At 41.5% G+C, this 17,780-nt stretch overlaps 1 protein-coding gene across 4 annotated transcripts in view; it reads right to left on the bottom strand.

Annotated features, from left to right (window-relative positions):
• Positions 1-1,836: 1,836 nt before the first annotated feature.
• Positions 1,837-17,780, bottom strand: part of DCX (doublecortin) — a 116,658-nt gene continuing 100,714 nt past the window's right edge. For all 4 annotated transcript variants that reach the window (XM_084639390.1, XM_084639391.1, XM_084639392.1 and 1 more), the window contains exon 7: positions 1,837-16,320. In XM_084639390.1, coding sequence (XP_084495516.1) covers positions 16,264-16,320 — 57 coding nt within the window. In that variant the 3' untranslated portion in view covers positions 1,837-16,263. The remainder of the gene's footprint in view (positions 16,321-17,780) is intronic.

Raw genomic sequence — 17,780 nt, 5'->3', positions numbered from 1 at the left:
TCAGGCCCATTGTTTTCCAGCAATGGTCCTTGTTAGCCAAATCCCACATTGTCCTAATATCATTACCAGATCTCCTCTGTGAGCTTGTCTCCACGTTACTGCAAGCTGCGGTGTTAATCTGCAGCACATCTCTGAGCAGTAACGTCCCATGTGGACCCTACTACAGCACAGTGAAAGTCATGGTGTGCAGGGTGAGCTACTATTACTTTAAAGCATAGTATGTCAGCCTGCTCTCTGGGACTTTCACCAAACCGTAGCTGGCTCCACATGGGATGTTACTGCTCAGCAAGCCGGTGTGTGGCAGATTCATTGCCTGGCTTGCTGTGCCGCAACTTGATGTAAAGTTTACACTGTCTAGAGCAGCTGATTTAGCCACACATATACATGGAGGGGACAGGGTTTAAAACCTTCTTGTTCCCGAAGAAGGCCCTTAGTTTCCATAGAGAAACAAGGTTGGTGAGGTAATATCTTTCATTGAACAAAACTTCTGCTGGTGAGAGAAGCTTTCAAGCTTACCTGGAGCTCTTCTTCAGATCTGGGAAACTAACTCAGTGTTGCTGTTAAATACAAGGTGGAACAGACTGTTTAGTATAAGTAGTTTTCAAGGGACCATTCAAGGTGAAGTGGCCCATTAAAACCTCTCCAGTCACAGGCGTGCTGTGTTCGCTTTGGGGTTACAATGAAGATAAATGCAGAAAAATTTCTAAAGAATTTGTTCTACTTTTTTGTTTGTGTCTGCACTGCCTTCAGTTTACGCACGTTCAAATGCATGCTGCTCTACTAGGGCTTTTCTTCTCCTGGTTTCATTATGGGAATCACAGATTTTTAACTGGGTCTTTCATTGAAAACAATAATGTACTGTATGCTCTGTTTTTAGTTTGTCCAAGCACAGCCTGTTAATGGCTAATGGATGCCAATAATCAGCCAAGTGATGAAATGTGTGGATAGCTCCTGCATTGCTTGCTAATGGGACCTGGATGGAGAGGGTTGAGTTTGTTGGCTCTCTCTGGTTTATGGTAAGGCAATTACAGGGAAAAGGATAAAGGCCTCCTTCTAAGCATATTGAAAAGAATTTGAGCTCTTCATAGAGGAAAATTCAAGTTTCAGCATCCAATGATAAAGGCCAGGCAGAGTCAATGCATTCAGCTTTAATTTTGCAGATCTGACCAGAAAATAAACAGGAAAATAGCTTGCACTGTATAACTGAATGAGAAGGATTATACCCTATTAACATTTCTAAGGGCTTACAGTTAAGAGTGTCGTTGACTTCACTGTGGTCCCACTAATGTAGTTGTGAGAGAAGAACTTGGACCTTATTTGCTGCAGGTGAAAGTCAGCCCCATGCAGAGAGCTACCACAAACCCTAGAAACCACTCACCTCCCACTAAACCCCTCAATACAGGGCTAAAGTGAGACTTAGGTGGTGCACAGGCCTTATGCTGGCAGCTGCCCAGGCGAGATTTCAATCCAGGAGTCAAGTTTAGTACAGTTTTGAGCCTGGTGCAACCCTTTGACTTCAGTGGGGTTATTTGAGTTGTTAATCAGTGCAGAACTAATCCCTACCTTTAGTGCAGCACAAATAAAGAGCTGGCCCCACAGTCCCAATGATAGGTCCTTTCCAGACTACTATCTGCACGTCACTTTTTCCATCACGCGTATATGGATCTTTTTATGATTTCACGACTGTCAAGATCCCTTTCCCATCTCATTTTCCTTTCATGCAAATACAACTGGGATGAATTTGGGCAAGACTGGGAACAGCTAAAACTACTCAGACCTGTTTTCAACATATTTATCAGGCCGAATAAAAAAGAAGCAACAGGTTTTATCAGCCTAAATATTGAAACCAAATTTTATTTTTGAAAGTGACATTACACACATCTTGCAAATGTACATTTAGATGAGAAAAGAATGAGTAACAAATATTGAGAGCAAAGCTATAAAGTGGACAGGTTCTCTGCTGCATGGCATTGCATTACAAGTGTTATCAGATCTGGGATGATTATTACAAGTAGTAAAAACAGTTCACAACACCTCACAAAAATGGAAATTTGGGCTAGAACGTTAAGTCTTCTAACAAAAGGAAATACTGCTAAGAGAGAAGAGGCATGAGGGATAGACACACAGATCTAGGATGGATAGGATTTTTTGGGGGGGTTGTTCATGTCTGTTTCCTTTGTTTCTTACAAACCCCATCTTTGTAAGTGGCCCCATATTTTCCAAACTTTTAATGTTGTATGTCCTCTGTTGCAAATGGAGGCACAACTACCAAAGAAACCCTGTAAATTGAAATCAGAGTCTGGGCATGTGGAAGAGGAGGAGGTGTTTTCAGAACCCCTAACACAATTTCATCCCCCGACCTTCCACTGAATATTCAGTAAAATCAAACTCTGCAAATCCAGACCTATGGGACTACATCCATTAAAAACAGACACGTATGGGGCATAATAATTTGCAAATACATCACATGCCGAACGCCTCTGTTGAAATGGGTAAATAAGATCACATCTTTTACTAATGATGTGATCTTGTGAATATTTAACTAATTGTACAGTTCAATCAAAGACAATATGTGACTGATCTTTATCTGTTTTTCTTTAAAGTCCAGTGTCTATTCAGAGTGCCAAAGGCATTGTTCTTTGATACGTAACACATTCTCAGGAGAACCTGCTGACAACTGCTTCTCAAACTTTGTTGTATATTATTTTACTTATGCCCAAATCTGTAACTTACAACCATGAGAGAGTGAGAGACAGAGAGAAAGACAGAAAGAGAGAACCTTCTTTTCAGAGGTAAAGGAAGAGTTAATTAAGAAATGAGATGTACAATACCATGCATTTACTCTCAAAAGCTTGTTCACTAGCAACCTAGCACTTCTAATACTACGACCACGAATTTACATCTGTTAGCTAAGTAATCGAGTTCTACCTAAAGCTATGGAGCAGAAGTTTTTTTTCTTTTTCTTTTTTTACCCTTTAAAACATCAATAAAAATGTTTTCTGTACAAGTTGAATGGCACAAAAGGTGGTAAAAATGCTAAGTAACTCACCACAAATGGAGAATGTAGAATTAGTTCAAAACATGCATGTACCGTGTACAGATAAGCAAGGAATCATTGGCATAAAGCTGCAATATATTACAAGATGATACAATTGAGACATTTTGGCATAGCCTCTTGCTTGTTCATATCCCTCACAGGCAACTTTAAATTAAATTTCATTTTAAAAGGAAATTCAGGATATAGCCCCAAGCAGTAAGTTAACAATGGGTAATGCTATTTGTCTGAAGAAAAAAAAATCCCTTTCCTCCCCCCCCCCCCCCCCCAAAAAAAAAGCATGACAAGTCAACTTAATGCTGCGTGCAATACTGGTGCTGGCTTATGAAAAGTTCTTGCCAAAATGAAATGTTATATGGATCTGTTACAGGAAAATAAAAAAATCCATTAAATTAACAATGCTTTGTACAACATGTCATTAGTTAAATACATCACTATTTAAACAAAACAAAAAGAAGTTTACCAGTCTAGCAAAATACAGCTCAACCCCTACAACCGTCTTGTCCTCAAAGGTTATGTACAGAGAGTTTAAAGCATGCCAGCTAAACTTTAAACTCAGCCCCTTCTTTCCCTTCTCCACCCCCCCACAACTGAATGGCAACAGAAAATACATTATGGCCTCTTGGTTATATTATATTGCAGCTTTGTTATTAATGATGAAATGATACAAAACCAATAAATGACGTAAGACAGTAATCAACGATCAGGTTCCAATTCAGCTGCACACTTCCTGTAGCACAATTTACTTCTCAACAGCATTGCAGCCTGCCGAAGCACTGCAAAGTTCAGGGTAAAGAATGAAGGCAAGACCCGTTCTTCAGAGACCAGTGGCATGAAGACCCTGGAGTTTACTTGATGAGATTGGCTTATTGTAGCTTGTGACTAAGAAAATAGGCAAATGCTAGTAATAACAAAGACATCCAGCTGGTACTCTTTTCTTGTGCTTCTCGGCTATACAGTGTTATAAGATGTGGGGCACCAAGAAGTGAAAAGCATGTCTTTGACTTCCAAATTATATCATTATTTCACAGAATAGAAGGAGATTCAACTAGACAGGTTTCCTCTTCCGAAGAGGCATCTGTACCAGCAGTGCCACAGTGAGAAATTTGCTTGGATCACATGTAGTTTAAATGACAAGAGAACTAACAACAATTTACACGTCAGAATCCGGCATGTACTGTAATTACTCATCGGCTTTCTTGTTCTTACATTCAGTACTTCTGCTTCATGTTATCTATAGACACCAATTGATTACCAGTGCAATTACTTCTCTAGACATTCTTCTTTTCAAACGGACACATTATTAGACTTTACACTAAATCTGAAGGAGTTTCCATAGCAAAGAAAAGAAAAAGAACCTGTTAAAGATGTACTGCTTTGCAAGTACCCCAGAGACATTACTGGGCGCATAACATGTGATGGAGGCTGAAATCCCGCGATATTTAGACTGCCACCTGCAGTATCAAGTGGAATATTGACCCATCATGACTGCTGTCCTACAGTTAGTGACAGAGGCAGGAAAGCAGCTACGGTGGAATTTTACAAACAAGACATGGCTGTAAATTTTTCAGAGGGAACCTATGTAGGCCTAGAACTTGGCCTCAGACTTGAAATTTTGATCTGAATCTGGACTTCCTCAATGTTCAGAGGTACCCGGATGGAAGATTTCAGTTTGGCCTATGATAGAGATAGGAGTCATCTCTTTAGTCTGGCTCTGGATATGGACGTCCCTGAAACATAAGGATTTTCAGGACCAGCTTCAGGTCCCTCTCTACCTATTGCTGCCAGCGTATCCAGTTACGACTTCACGTGCCAAATGAACCACCCTGCTCTTATCATCATCATGGCAAATCCCAAAGGGACACAGCCTTCTTGCAGACTGAGCACTACCCAGACTGAGTCTTGCTACCTGGTCGGGGATCCAGCTCTGGGATATCTGAAATGTTTAAACAACTCTTTGAAGGAAGACAATAACCTTTGACTGCATACAGCTAAAGGAATGATTGGCTGCAAATAGAGATGGACCAACCAATTTGGATAAAATCAGAACCAGCCTCGAGTTTACCCCACAACTTAAAATGAAACAAACCTGAACTCTCTTATGTTCAAAAACATCTGGTAAAAAGAAAGCACCTTTTCTTTTTTTAAAAAACAAACCAACAAACCCATAAACCTCCATTCTTCTTGGCTGCAGCTAGGACTGGGAATAGAAACTCAGAGACAGGCGATTTCCCATCCTGCAAACCCTGTGGGCCCTGAACTCCTGTCAATGGTGGACCAGATTCAGCTTTCTTTAGAACCCGAAAACTCATGAGGGGGCCTGATTTTCTGAGATTCCTAGCCTCACGTTCAGATGGATGCTTAACCGAATGGAACCATTTCAGCTGCCTCATCACTAGCCACAATAAAACCAGCAAAGAACATGTAAGATACAGGTATTACAGATCCATACAGGGAGAGAGACTATTGTCTATCTGGAATTTCCAACATGAATTCTGCTACAATAATCCTGGAAATTGACCCCGCAATTAAATATTCACAACAGGGATTGTTTACAGCAACCAGTCTTTGAATCATAAGACCAACATCTCTGCTGGCATAAATGGACTCAGCTCCATTTACTTTAATGGAGTTTTTATCCCTTTGTGCCAGCAGAGAATCTACTCTGTTGGGTTTCATACAGTCAAGTGTTATACTGTGTCCTTACTGTAGAATCTCCTCCACAAAATCCTGCAATCTTTGTTTAAAAAAACCAACAACCCTCCCACTGAAATCCAGGGGAGTTTTACCTGAGTAAGTAACTGGACCTGGATGTGAGGGTTAAATTCACTAATGTTGTAACTCTACTGAAGTTAACTGAGTTACACCAGCCGCAAATTTGGTCCTATGTGCAGATCGTTCCTTCTAGCTGTGCTTTCTCCTGAATGTATTAGGTGCAGTAGCGGTAACTCCAGGTGTTTTGATACGGCAGTGATGAATGCTGAGGAAGATAGACATTTAAAAGTGATATCAGTACGCCAAAGAATATCTGGTACACAACACATTTTGAAACTCACTTTTGTTTACATTTCTTCTTCTTTTTTAAGCCAAGAAACTACAAACAGGCCTGGCCAATATGGACACCTGTGTGACTGAAAGGCTCTGCCCCTTTCTTCCCAACACAACAAAGAGGCAACAGCTGGAAACTCAACAACGAGACAGCAATCCCACCAGAAGCTTCACAAAAGGGAACTCCCACTTTATAGGGGCCCAACTGGGATGCCTTGGGACAGCTAGACTAGCACCTGACTCCACAAGTGGTGCCATTGGAGCCAATGGGATTACTAAGGGAGTAAAGTGCCTCTACGCAAGAGAAAGGGAAAGAGAAACTGGCCCTAAAATAATGAAATTGTAACTGATAAAACAATTTGCTACCACATAAGACAACCCCTCCCCAGATAAATCACTGCAGGAAAATTAGCATCAATACTGACGTTCCTGGGACAGATTGAACGCAGGAAGCCAGGGGCAAGATTATACCATCCCAAGCTCACAGAGGACTGCCTTGCTCCTGTAGCGGCCCTATCGAAATTAATGAGACTCTTTATGGAGTAAGGCACTGCTCAGTGTGAATAAGCATTGCAGAATCTGACTCTATATTAATTCACATTTCCTGGTGAAAGGGGTCAGTGCAGGTGAGCTGAACTGTTTGCATGTTTGGCCTGTGACTCAGTGAACAAGACCAACAGCAGGTCAAAGACCTCAGCAGTTCTGTTCTGCGCAGCTTTACAAGATAATAAAACTAGATTCTCTTCCCTCAGGAGGATGCGGTGGCTCTTTCTTGACTAGAGCGGCCTGCCCTGCCTCTGTTTTGCCATAGTTTGCTGGGTTCCATGGGGAAGGATCTGACATGCCCTCATTACCCTTTTTTGCATCTCTTGCAATTTCCTTCTACAAAGCACTCAGCCTGTCCTTTCGGGAACCAGGCAGTGCTGCTGCATTTCTATTTCTAGTCCAATGCAGAGGGATAAAAATAAAAATAAAACAAAACCACAGGCTTGGCTGTCACTCGACAAAGGGTTGCAGTTTCCCCCCTCTTTCAAGGATGTTGCAGACTTTCATGTGGCAGCGGAAAAGAGGGATGGGGGAGGAAAGGAATTTCAAATCAAGTTCTTCTGCCCACAGCCAAGTATGACCTTATTTCTGTGATGGGGAGCAGGACACTAATTGTCACCACGGGTAGGCTGCAATCCAGTTTAGGCATTGGTCTAACAACTCACAGCCATGGACCCCCTGCTGGCTTTCAGCCCAGAGCCAAGCTGTACATCCTCGGCTACCCAAGGCTTTCCCTTCTGTTTATTATTCTTGGTTTCTCCACCCTCTTTATTTATATTTCTGCATGTGTCAAAGACTGACATTTCCACCACTCTGTCTCATGCATTCCTTTCCATTTGATTTGGTATTATGATGAAGTTCCCACTCATATCCCACTGCTCAGTAAACACTTCCTAACAAATACTCCCTGCTGGCCCCCTCGGAAATGAGTCTCCTTTCTTTGTTTCCCAGGACATTGACCATCACTGCATCTTTCTCTAATGCTGCCAACTTTCTTTTTCAGTTGTCAGACTCTAATTGCTACAAAGTGTTAATTCCCTTTAGGAATCCTGCCGCAACTGTTCCACTGCAAACTGTCAAACCTGGGGTAGTTTTAAAACTGGCTGCAGAATTTTGAGTTCCTGTTCACTGTGCAAGGGAGTGGGAGCAGGAATGGGTAAGCACTGCTAAAGATGTTAAGAGAAAAGATGAAAGACAAGCCTTTCCCAGGAAGAGATTAGCAATAAACGGCTCCCAAACCAGTAACACTTCAACAACCAGCCCACTGTCTGCTTGGCGTAAGGCTCTTGAAATCACCAGAGTTACAGAGATGAAGCTTGCTCCTTGTTTACAAATGCAGGGCCCAAATTTTGGTTAGTAGCACAAATGGGCCCCAAACAGGCACACATGCACATTGCAAACATTGGTTAGCATGTGATTATCTTCTGGCCAGAAGCAGCAGCCCCACACAGCCCAGAAGCAGGAGTTTGGGACCTGGCTGTGGGTTTGGGCCATTGCCCTACGTGACACCATGAAATGATGTTCTGGGGTTTCTGCTGGATTTACTGGACTCTCCAAGAGTTTCGATAGAGCCAGAAGTGATGTGGACAATTTCCACCCCATTCTCCCTTGCCAGAATTGGGTCCACACAAGTCACCGTTCATGAGCGGGAAAGCGTAGTCTAGTGCAGGGATGGCCAACCTGAGCCTGAGAAGGAGCCAGAATTTACCAATGTACATTGCCAAAGAGCCACAGTAACACGTCAGCAGCTCCCCATCAGCTTTCCCCAACCCCTGCTCCCAGCACCTCCCACCCACCAGCAGCCCCGCCAATCAGCGCCTCCCCCTCCCTCCCTGCACCTCCCGATCAGCTGTTTTGTGGCGTGCAGGAGGCTCTGGGGGGGAGGTGCAAGGAGTAAGGGCACGGCAGACTCAGGGGAGGGAGCAAGAAAGGGTGGAGTGGGGCAGGGTCTGTGGCAGAGCCAGGGGTCGAGCAGTGAGCACCCCCCGGCACATTGGAAGGTTGGCGCCTGGAGCTCCAGCCCCGGAGTCGGTGCCTACACAAGGAGCCACATATTAGCTTCTGAAGAGCCGCATGTGGCTTCAGAGCCACAGGTTGGCCACCCCCGGTCTAGTGTCATTATTCCTTTATCTTTCTTTGTCTGTTATTCAGTCTCCCTTGCTTATGACAATCTCCTGTCTTGAGCTCCTTGCTGTGGTTGAAGACCCAGCATGAGCCACCCTCCTAAATACTGAGATTCCACCTGCACTGACTTCTCTTCAGCTACACAGTAAAGCACATTCCCAGGATAAGCCTTGTGTGGGCAGATGCTCTCTCCAAAGCTTCCCCACATAGCCCAGTGATGAAAGAAGAATGTTTCACAGAACTCAAGCTGTATATAGACCAGATGCGTCAAAGCTTCCCAGCTACCCAGTCCAAACTGAGCAAGCACAACAAAGGTCCTAGGACTTGCCAATACTTAAGCAGATAGGCAGAGACAGGTGGGCTAAGGAAAGGAGCAATCCCTGAACAGCTCCTACAATACTGGCAATATAAATGAAGCATCAATATAGTTGATGGTCTGCTGTTAAAAGGACAGAGGCTCATCAGACCAGAAGATCAAAGAGAGGAAAGGCTTGGAAAGATCCGTTAAGATCAAAAAGACGTAATAAAGAGCAGCGCAAGAGCACATCAAACAGTCCGGTGTTCAGGACAGTCAAAATGGACTTGGTGGAAAGCTTTGTAATTTGTGCAAAAGAAGCACAGTGTCGATTAGAGCAGAGAGCTGAGAGAAAGACAAAGGCAGCCGATAAACACCGACCTACGTAACTTAAAAAACACCACCACTAGAGTAGCGGTAGCTTCCCATTCACAATATGTGACAGAGGCTAATCTGCCAGCAAACTCATCCACACACGGGGTTAACAGATTAAAAACTATGTTCATGTGATAATGAGTTCTTGAAACTTTTGCCAAGGATCATGGACTGTGGGTTCACTCCAGTGCAGTTTGCGGACTTCATTACATAATAAATAAAAATAATCCCTAGTTCTTCAACAGCCCTTTTCATCATGCAGAAACTGAGGCTCAAGAGGAGAAGTGACTTGCCTCAGGTCACCCAGCAGGCCCATGGAAAAGCTGGGAATAGAACCCAGATCTGCTGAATTCCAGTCCAGTGCTCTATCCACTAGGCTAAGAATATGGGCTTGAGTCTCACTTACCTTAAGGTCACCTTACACCATGCTGGCAGTGCAAAAGGGCTTCACAATGGGTACAAGCATAATCTACTGTCACTCTGAGGCTCTTCCTCACTACCAGAACAGTGTAAAGTGGTCTTACTTTAAATAAGAACCAGGCCCTGTGACCTTAACCAAACAACGAACGGTCCTCATTTCCTGCCCCAAATGGGGACTCTGAAAGAGCAGTTGTTACAAGAAAAGCTCTAAGGAAAAAAGGCTCAAGAACCACATTAGGGTCTCTTAGCACATACAGCTACACCATTAGCATATGGCGTTTTGCCAGCACAACTCCTGATGGATCAGAAGATGAAGATTTCTTTACCAGAGCCATCAATCAAATTCTGAATGGCCAGATCTTAAAGTGTTCAGAGAAAAAGGCAGAGTTATAGGAATCCCACACCCAGCTTTACAACTGAAGACACATGCTACAAGATATACCAGAGCCAAGGCCAGAAGAAAAGTTGGGTCTTCTTGCGGTGGGGAGCAAGAAGACCCAACAACAGGATCCATGACTGGAGCAGCAAGAACCCTCCAATCCTACCTAATACACGCCCAGCAGGCTGCCTTCAGAGAAACAGGATTCAGCTTCATCTCATTCCTGAGCCACCACTGAGAAGGCCTCCCCAAATCCATGGACATGCTGTGAGAGTGCATCAGTGCCACCAGACAGAATGAATCTGTGATAAACTATACCATCATTTTCACAATGTGCTACCCCAGACCCAGCTGAATAAATACAAAGCAGAATAATCATCTCAGCAGACTCCAGATTCAGGTAGCATACCTTGGCTGCCAGTTCACACTTACACCTTATTGGGCTTTTCAATATTAGCAAGTGTTTCTGAAATACAAAGAGATGTGCTGGAAGGCACTTAATGAGTTAATCAAGTTGGTCTCACTACACACAGACTTAGTGCTAGCTGTATCATTTCTAGGTTAGCACTAATAAATCATGTGCCCCACTGCAAACGCACCTGGCTCTTTGTATTGTCTTAAATCTTAACGTATACCTAGTGGTGAAAAGTTCTGTGTCTCATTTGCAAACACTTTGAGCCATCTAGCTCCCAAATACAGATGACATCATGGAGCTTGAAAAGCAGCTTCCAGTCAGCTTTAATATTGGATCTGCAACCAGAAAAATAACTTTAATATTCATCACTTTCAAAACGTGTAAAATCACCATTAAAAGAAACAAACTAGTTTGTTCCCTCTTACCTACATTTGATAGTTAATACACGGGGAGACTACACCATGTGCAGTTTCAGATTACTCTGTGGCTATACTATATTTCCATGTATTTCACTTACCAATTTTTTATTTCCTTATTTATTTTCTGTAAGGGTGGATCCTGCTCCTATTCAAGTTAATGGCATCACTTCCATTGACTTCAGTGGGTGAAGGATAGATATAAGGACCCTATCATGCCCCCACTGAAGTAAATGTCAAAACTCTTATTGACTTAACAGAAGAAAGACGGAACTTTAAGCGTCATATTGTACCCTTGAATAGAGAACCTGACTTCCACTGATGTCTGTCAATGGAGTTGCACGTAAGCAAGGATATTGTAAGGCCCAAAAAAAGCAATGTCAGGAGCTACCATGTGATGTAGCAGGATGTCATTTCTAAGGTCAAAGGCAACAAGGAGCAGCCACCAAAGCATCATGTAAAAGGTCCTATATTTTATAATATTAAAGGAGAACATACTTTTTACACCACTTTTTCCATATTAAAAATAACTTATTTGTAACATTGCTTGGTTGTGCACCAATATCTTTATGTTTCCCTCTCCCCTTTTCCCATTCAAAAATTGTAAGACTGAAACAGCCGGTGTGTGTTTGTGAGAGACAGACAGATCACAGTGAAAGAGTGATGTGGCAGCTGAGCGAAACTAATTTTTCTGATCTCACCGGGGGTAACACAGTTAGAGCTCCTACCTCTGGAAAAGGCCATGCTTAATTTACAGATGTTAGGAACGCAGACACTTTTAGGACAGAAGGAAGTTTGACATCCCATCACAAACAATGTGCCAAATTAAAACCAAATCACTGAAATCTTTAAAGTCTACCTTAGGGACTTCATGTACGTAAATTGGAGATTAGATTAGCTGCTCTGGCGGTACAGCTGGTGTAGCTCCACAATTCACACGAGCAGAGGGGCTGGTCCATACACTTTAGGATTCCGATATTAACAAAAAGTTTCAGAAGGATCTATAATTTGATGCAATACTCTGTGGGCCTGATCTTCTACAAACAAAACTGCCACTGACATTGCTCTAATTCCTCCTTAATGTGGATATGCCTTTAAATATGCATACATACTGCTTAATATATATAGACACTGCAATAGACCAGGCACAGTGTAAATTACAGATAGAGCGATGTAATACACAATGCTTACCATTCCTTCATGTATAGTTTTTAAACAATGAGGTCATAGTGACTCAGTCTCAGATAACACTTAAAACAGCCTCAGATGGGAAATCAGACAGCGCTTTTATAATAGAATATGGCAAATCCTTATATCCTGAGGAGTTTTGTGTGTTTGTAAAAGAAGAACAAAATTAGCAGTGAACTCGGATGTTTATCATGGCATTACTATGGTCTGATCCAAGTAACTCAATTTGACTGGAATTGCTGCAGTAGTATGCTACAAGTAATTCATAATTCATCGCAATTCAGAACAGCATTAAGCATGTGCTTAAGTCCCACTGAAGTAAATGGGATTTAAGCACATGCTTATAAATAAGCACATGCATACATGCTTTCCTGAATCAGGGCCATCCATATACTGAAATTACTATAGTATGCTGTCTCTGATTCTTTTCTTTTTATATTCCAGGGATCCTGGAAGAAGCCTAGCACCGTATGGATGCTATTCCACATGCATTTCTGTACAAGTTCTCATGCAATATCAGCATTCATACAGTCTACCTATGTGTTACCTCTGAAATGCTCACTGATCTCTACCTGGAAAAAATGCATTTTAAACCTGGGAGTCTGATCTCTTACCCTGTTTTACATGTGGCTTTTGCTCAGCTGAATGGCTATTATTTTCCCTCTGAAGAAAATGCTTTCTTCTATTAGGCCTCTGTAAATTCCCTTTCTGAGGCAGTGTGTGCTCAAAAATGATCATCAGGCTCAGTCCTGCAGAACCCTTCCTCATGTGAGTAGTCCTTGAGCATGCAAAACTCCTCCCATGAGTGCATATTTGCAGGATCAAGTTCTTAAGACATGTCACTTTAAGTGCAATTCACGAAGAATGCCTGTAACAGTTCTTTAGCAAGTTTCACTGGCAGACTAGCAGGGTTTTTTTTGTTGGTTTTAAAAAAAATTATTATCTAAGCACTGTTCGTGGCAGATGGAGAACTATCTACTTCTGCTTTAGCTACCCATATAGTGGGTTGCCCAAAGTTCCATTCAGTTTTTGGGTTCCTGCTTTGTCTCATGCAAACTGATTTTGACAGATCCTGGAGAAAAGAAACTGAGTTTTCCAATGCATCTTTAAGCACTGTACTGTACTGCTGTCAGTAATATGACTCATATCTGCTTATGGATATGAGACTTGGATTCCCCACGGAGCTATTGATAAATCTTCTGAACTGCTATAAGGAAGTCCCAGATTTATTTTTTGGTGCTAATCTCTTGCCTCCTAGACTGACAAGGATTGGGAGATGAGTGGCAAGACACTCAGACCATGGATGGGGTGGGAGCATCTTGTGTCACTCAAGTGACCACTCCTCTGTCTCATTAAGAAGCATCATTGTGGCTGGAGAACTGCTCAGTCATCTTTAACAGGTAGGATGATAGCTACCATTCAGTGCAGAGCCTTTACAAAGGCCCTGGGAAAAAACTGGTGGTGGGGATCTTCAAGATTTCCAACAGAGAAGATAAGAGGAAGTCAGTTTCTATTGTGCCAAAGGTAAATTTGACTTCTCAGTGTAACACAGGCTGTAGTCAGTAGTATTGTTGGCATAAATAATTTGTTCTATTATGCCCTTATACTTAAAGAGCCATATTTTCAAGAATGGTCTCTAAAATAGCATCCACACGATCATACACCCAACCATCAGCCCCTAAAATAACTAGGTTTGTTTCCACAAATAGTAAAACCTCGCAGTTTGCACCTTCCGTCAGTGGGTCTGAAAGCACTTTACAAACATTAATGGACATCTGGCCTCACAAGTCGCTGTCAAATAGAGCAGTTATTATCTTCATTTTACAGATAAATATATTGAGGCACCAAGAAACTAAGAGACCTGCTCCAGTTCATACACCAAATCTGGCAGAGCCAAGAGCTGAACTAAGATCGTCTGACAACACTCCTGTGCTTCGTTCACAAAACTGTCCTTCCCCAACAAGGCGCTTTAACCAGGAAGGAACATGAACCTTCATCCATCTGAATTGAAGTCAAATACCTTAATACAAGAGGTCAAATGGGCACTTAACCCCAAAGTGGTCAGAGGCTTACACATTAAAATTAAGTTTTTCGTGGGAACAAATGATTTCTCACAAAAAATTGTGGGTGCAAATAATTGTGAGCTCAAGACTGTAGGTGCAAATTTGGTGCAAAATAACTCAAATCGCTGGGTAACTCCAATGTTTGTTTTGGATCATCTCACACGCAGCTCTTTTTTTTCTCTAAACACCTTGCATTATACACATCATCATATGAACCTAAAAGATGCAGCCAATACAGAGTGTTAATGGTAGCAATGGAAAAAACAAAAAATATGGAATGGCATCCCGGCACAAATGAAGGAACAAAATGATGTCATCCTATTGCCAAGCATTCGTGTAGCATCCAATATCACAACTTCATAATTCATTCTAATGACAAGGGATTGCAAGGACATAAAATAATCTGCATATCTGCTGAAACAAAGTAAAAGTAAAAGCAAAAACAACAACAACAAAAGGTTTGTTTGCATGTACTGTACCCAGGTAAAGTTTTGTAGTCGTCAGAGTCACTGAAAGAACTAACCTATGCCAGTAAAGCCTAAGCATAGTAAAAACCACCAGCATTTTGTAAATACATGAACTTTGCATCCTGCAAGAGTCATTAGTAATTAATAAAAGTGAAAGTTTTCTCTAAATTCCATACCAGTTTATTTCCCCCCCAATATGAGTTTCTTAAAATACTGTCTTTGAATAGCACAAAGTTCCATTTGTAATATAAGTAAGAGCATCTGGCCATAGTTAGGGATATTGAATTGTATAAACCAAAAATGCAAGTTTAAACATTACAAAAAAACTGTCAAAACATTCATTATTTTGAATTGACTTCTCTTCTGTTTGGCAGTGATGACACATGATTTCTAAACACAGTTATTACTGTTTTGCAATTGGCTTTTTTTTGTAAATTTTTCTGAATGTGTTTTTTAAACAAAAGAAAATTACCAGCTTTTATAAAAAAGGAGCTTGAATACTTACTCCCAAAACACAGATACAAGATTTTTTGTTTTTTTTTTATAAAAAGTGTATTGGTTTCTTGCTACAAAAAGCGACCTAAAGGTGTCAGACCTGAAAACAAATTCTCACAGTGTTTTCAGTGTTGGCTGTTTACAAGGCAATAATTATAAGCAGAGATAGAGAGATACCATATGGCAGGTATAATAACTTGATATCAGCCAGCATTATCTTTGGGCTACAGGAGAAATCTGGTTCACCACTCAGCTGACATGTATATATATCTTGCTTATTTATTAGAAAATGACCCAATACAGAAATTTATAATGTAATCACTGTGCTATAAAAACTTTACTTAGCGTCTTACGCAGCATTTCTGAATCTTGTCCAAACGCCTTTGTTTCACATTCTGCTGGCATCTTAAGCATCTTTTACCAGAGCAACAAGCCATCTCTCTGCCCACCGTTCAGCAACAGAAATTGGTGATAGACAGCATGCAGGTGCTAAAGCCAGGGATGCAAAATTAGAAGCAGATCTGCTTTCAAAGAGCTGCTAGCATTCATCAGCATTTTGAAAAGGTGGAGATTAGTATTTGTTTTCTTTTAGCTTTAGAATTGATCAGTGAAAGATTTAGTTATGTACTTCTAGTGGGAACTGTCAACTTTTCTGCAGTCAATAGGAAACTCAAGAAGTTAGAGCAGAAGAAAAAAATTGAAGTAAAGGGGAAATGCATGAGATCATTGGTGTCAGATTGCTGGCAATGCCCATTTTGCATCCCTATAAAATTACTCAGAAGGATGGTATCACTCTATCCCTAATAGTTGATAGGTGTCAATTTGTGGCACGGAGGATAAATCATAGAAAAAAAATGACATATAACTTTGTGTCCTTTGATTTGAAAGTACCAGTCACCTATCTGCTTCTTTTGGCAGAAGTACTGTACTGTATCTTAAACATAGCTTGTACTACAGACAATTAGCATTGTGTTCCTTTACATGGAATCTCCAAGGGAATCAGAGTCATCCAAGGACAGAGGCAGGTACAAGTCCTGTAAGAAGAAAGAAGAAAGTGTTAACTCCCACAATCAGTTTCCAACTTCATCTTATAGTAAGGAGACAGCTCCATGATTCAATTCAGTGGAGTACCACTTCCTGTGCACAAAGCTGAAGTCTTCTTCATGGGACTCCAAATGGACAAACCTATTGTCTAAGGAGTTCAGGACTGAAACCATGGCAGTTTACATGCATGGTGGAGCAGGAAGATCTCAGTCACAAAAGGCAGTGGTAATTTGAGAAGAACCTTTTAGCCCCTTCTCACTCAGTGTCAATCTGTGCTAGATTTTGCATGAATCAACAGAATCTTTTGCCATACAGGTCAGCTTGCACTTAGGTCCAGAATAAAGAGTCTTACCTTTATTTGACAGCTGCCCCTATGCAACTTCTCTAGAGAGCTGAGAGGGATATTATATGCTCTAACACATGTTCTTTATTTCAAGCCCATCATAATTATACATTAATAATTAGATGGCTTTAAAAATGAGTCCAGGCTACCACAGTTGGCTCTGGCTCTGGCTCTGAACTCCAAAGTTCCTATTTTAGGCTTCGATCTGGTCCCACCTCTTAAAAGGTCTCCTATGGATCCATGTATGCAAACTATCATTAAAGAAGGCTAAACTCTGCTTGTTCCTTACTGAATACTGTGTTATGCACTGGGAGGGGCTATTATCAAAACAGAAAAAGCACAAAGAATTTGTTTGGGACAGGGGGGTTCTATACACACCTCAAGCCTCAAAACAATGGTTGGATGGGGGAATTTTGTAAGAGAACAGATAAAGGGGAAAGATAAAGCTATTTTTCTTTATCAAGTGCTAGAATAGCTCCTGGAAACAAAACAATGACACATGAAAGTTCTAGTAAACTAAAAGGTTACATTCATGGTCAGTTGGTATTCATGGTTAATTCTGTGGAGAAGCCTGTTGTTGATCAGCTCTGCCCTCAGTAATCACAGTGAATTGTAGATTTTAGATGGAAATTCACTAAAATGGTCCAGAGCCAACCAGGCAACAAACATAAATAAACCATTAAACAAGATGAGTTTATAATTTTAGTTATAAGCCGGGGGGGAACCCCAACCCCTACATTATTTGAAAAGTATTTTCATATCCTTGATTACTGAGGTATAAAAGGAAGTCTTAAAGACTTGAAAAATACATGAACAACTGGTGTGTGCAGGCTGTGGGCCAGGAGCTGCCCCCATGAAACAAGTGACTGATTGTTACTTAACCCCTGCTACTTTCACCAACAAGAGGATTTTTCTACAGGGATTATGTGACTGAGGAAGTACTCAAAAGCACTATTAAAGATCAGGCATTCTATAGGAATTGCTAAGAGCTACTTTTGAAGCCTATGCCTTGCACTTTGCACACACATCTGACTGTCCCAACAGAAGAGACTGTGCACTTGTTTTGTGTGTACTAACACCTATATGTACAGGGAAATGCCCTTTTGC

Source organism: Lepidochelys olivacea (genome assembly GCF_965140295.1).
Source record: "Lepidochelys olivacea isolate rLepOli2 genome assembly, chromosome: 9".
NCBI lineage: Eukaryota > Metazoa > Chordata > Testudines > Cheloniidae > Lepidochelys > Lepidochelys olivacea.
The sequence above is the reverse complement of the archived record's forward strand: the minus strand, read 5'-3'. Positions and strand labels throughout refer to the sequence as shown.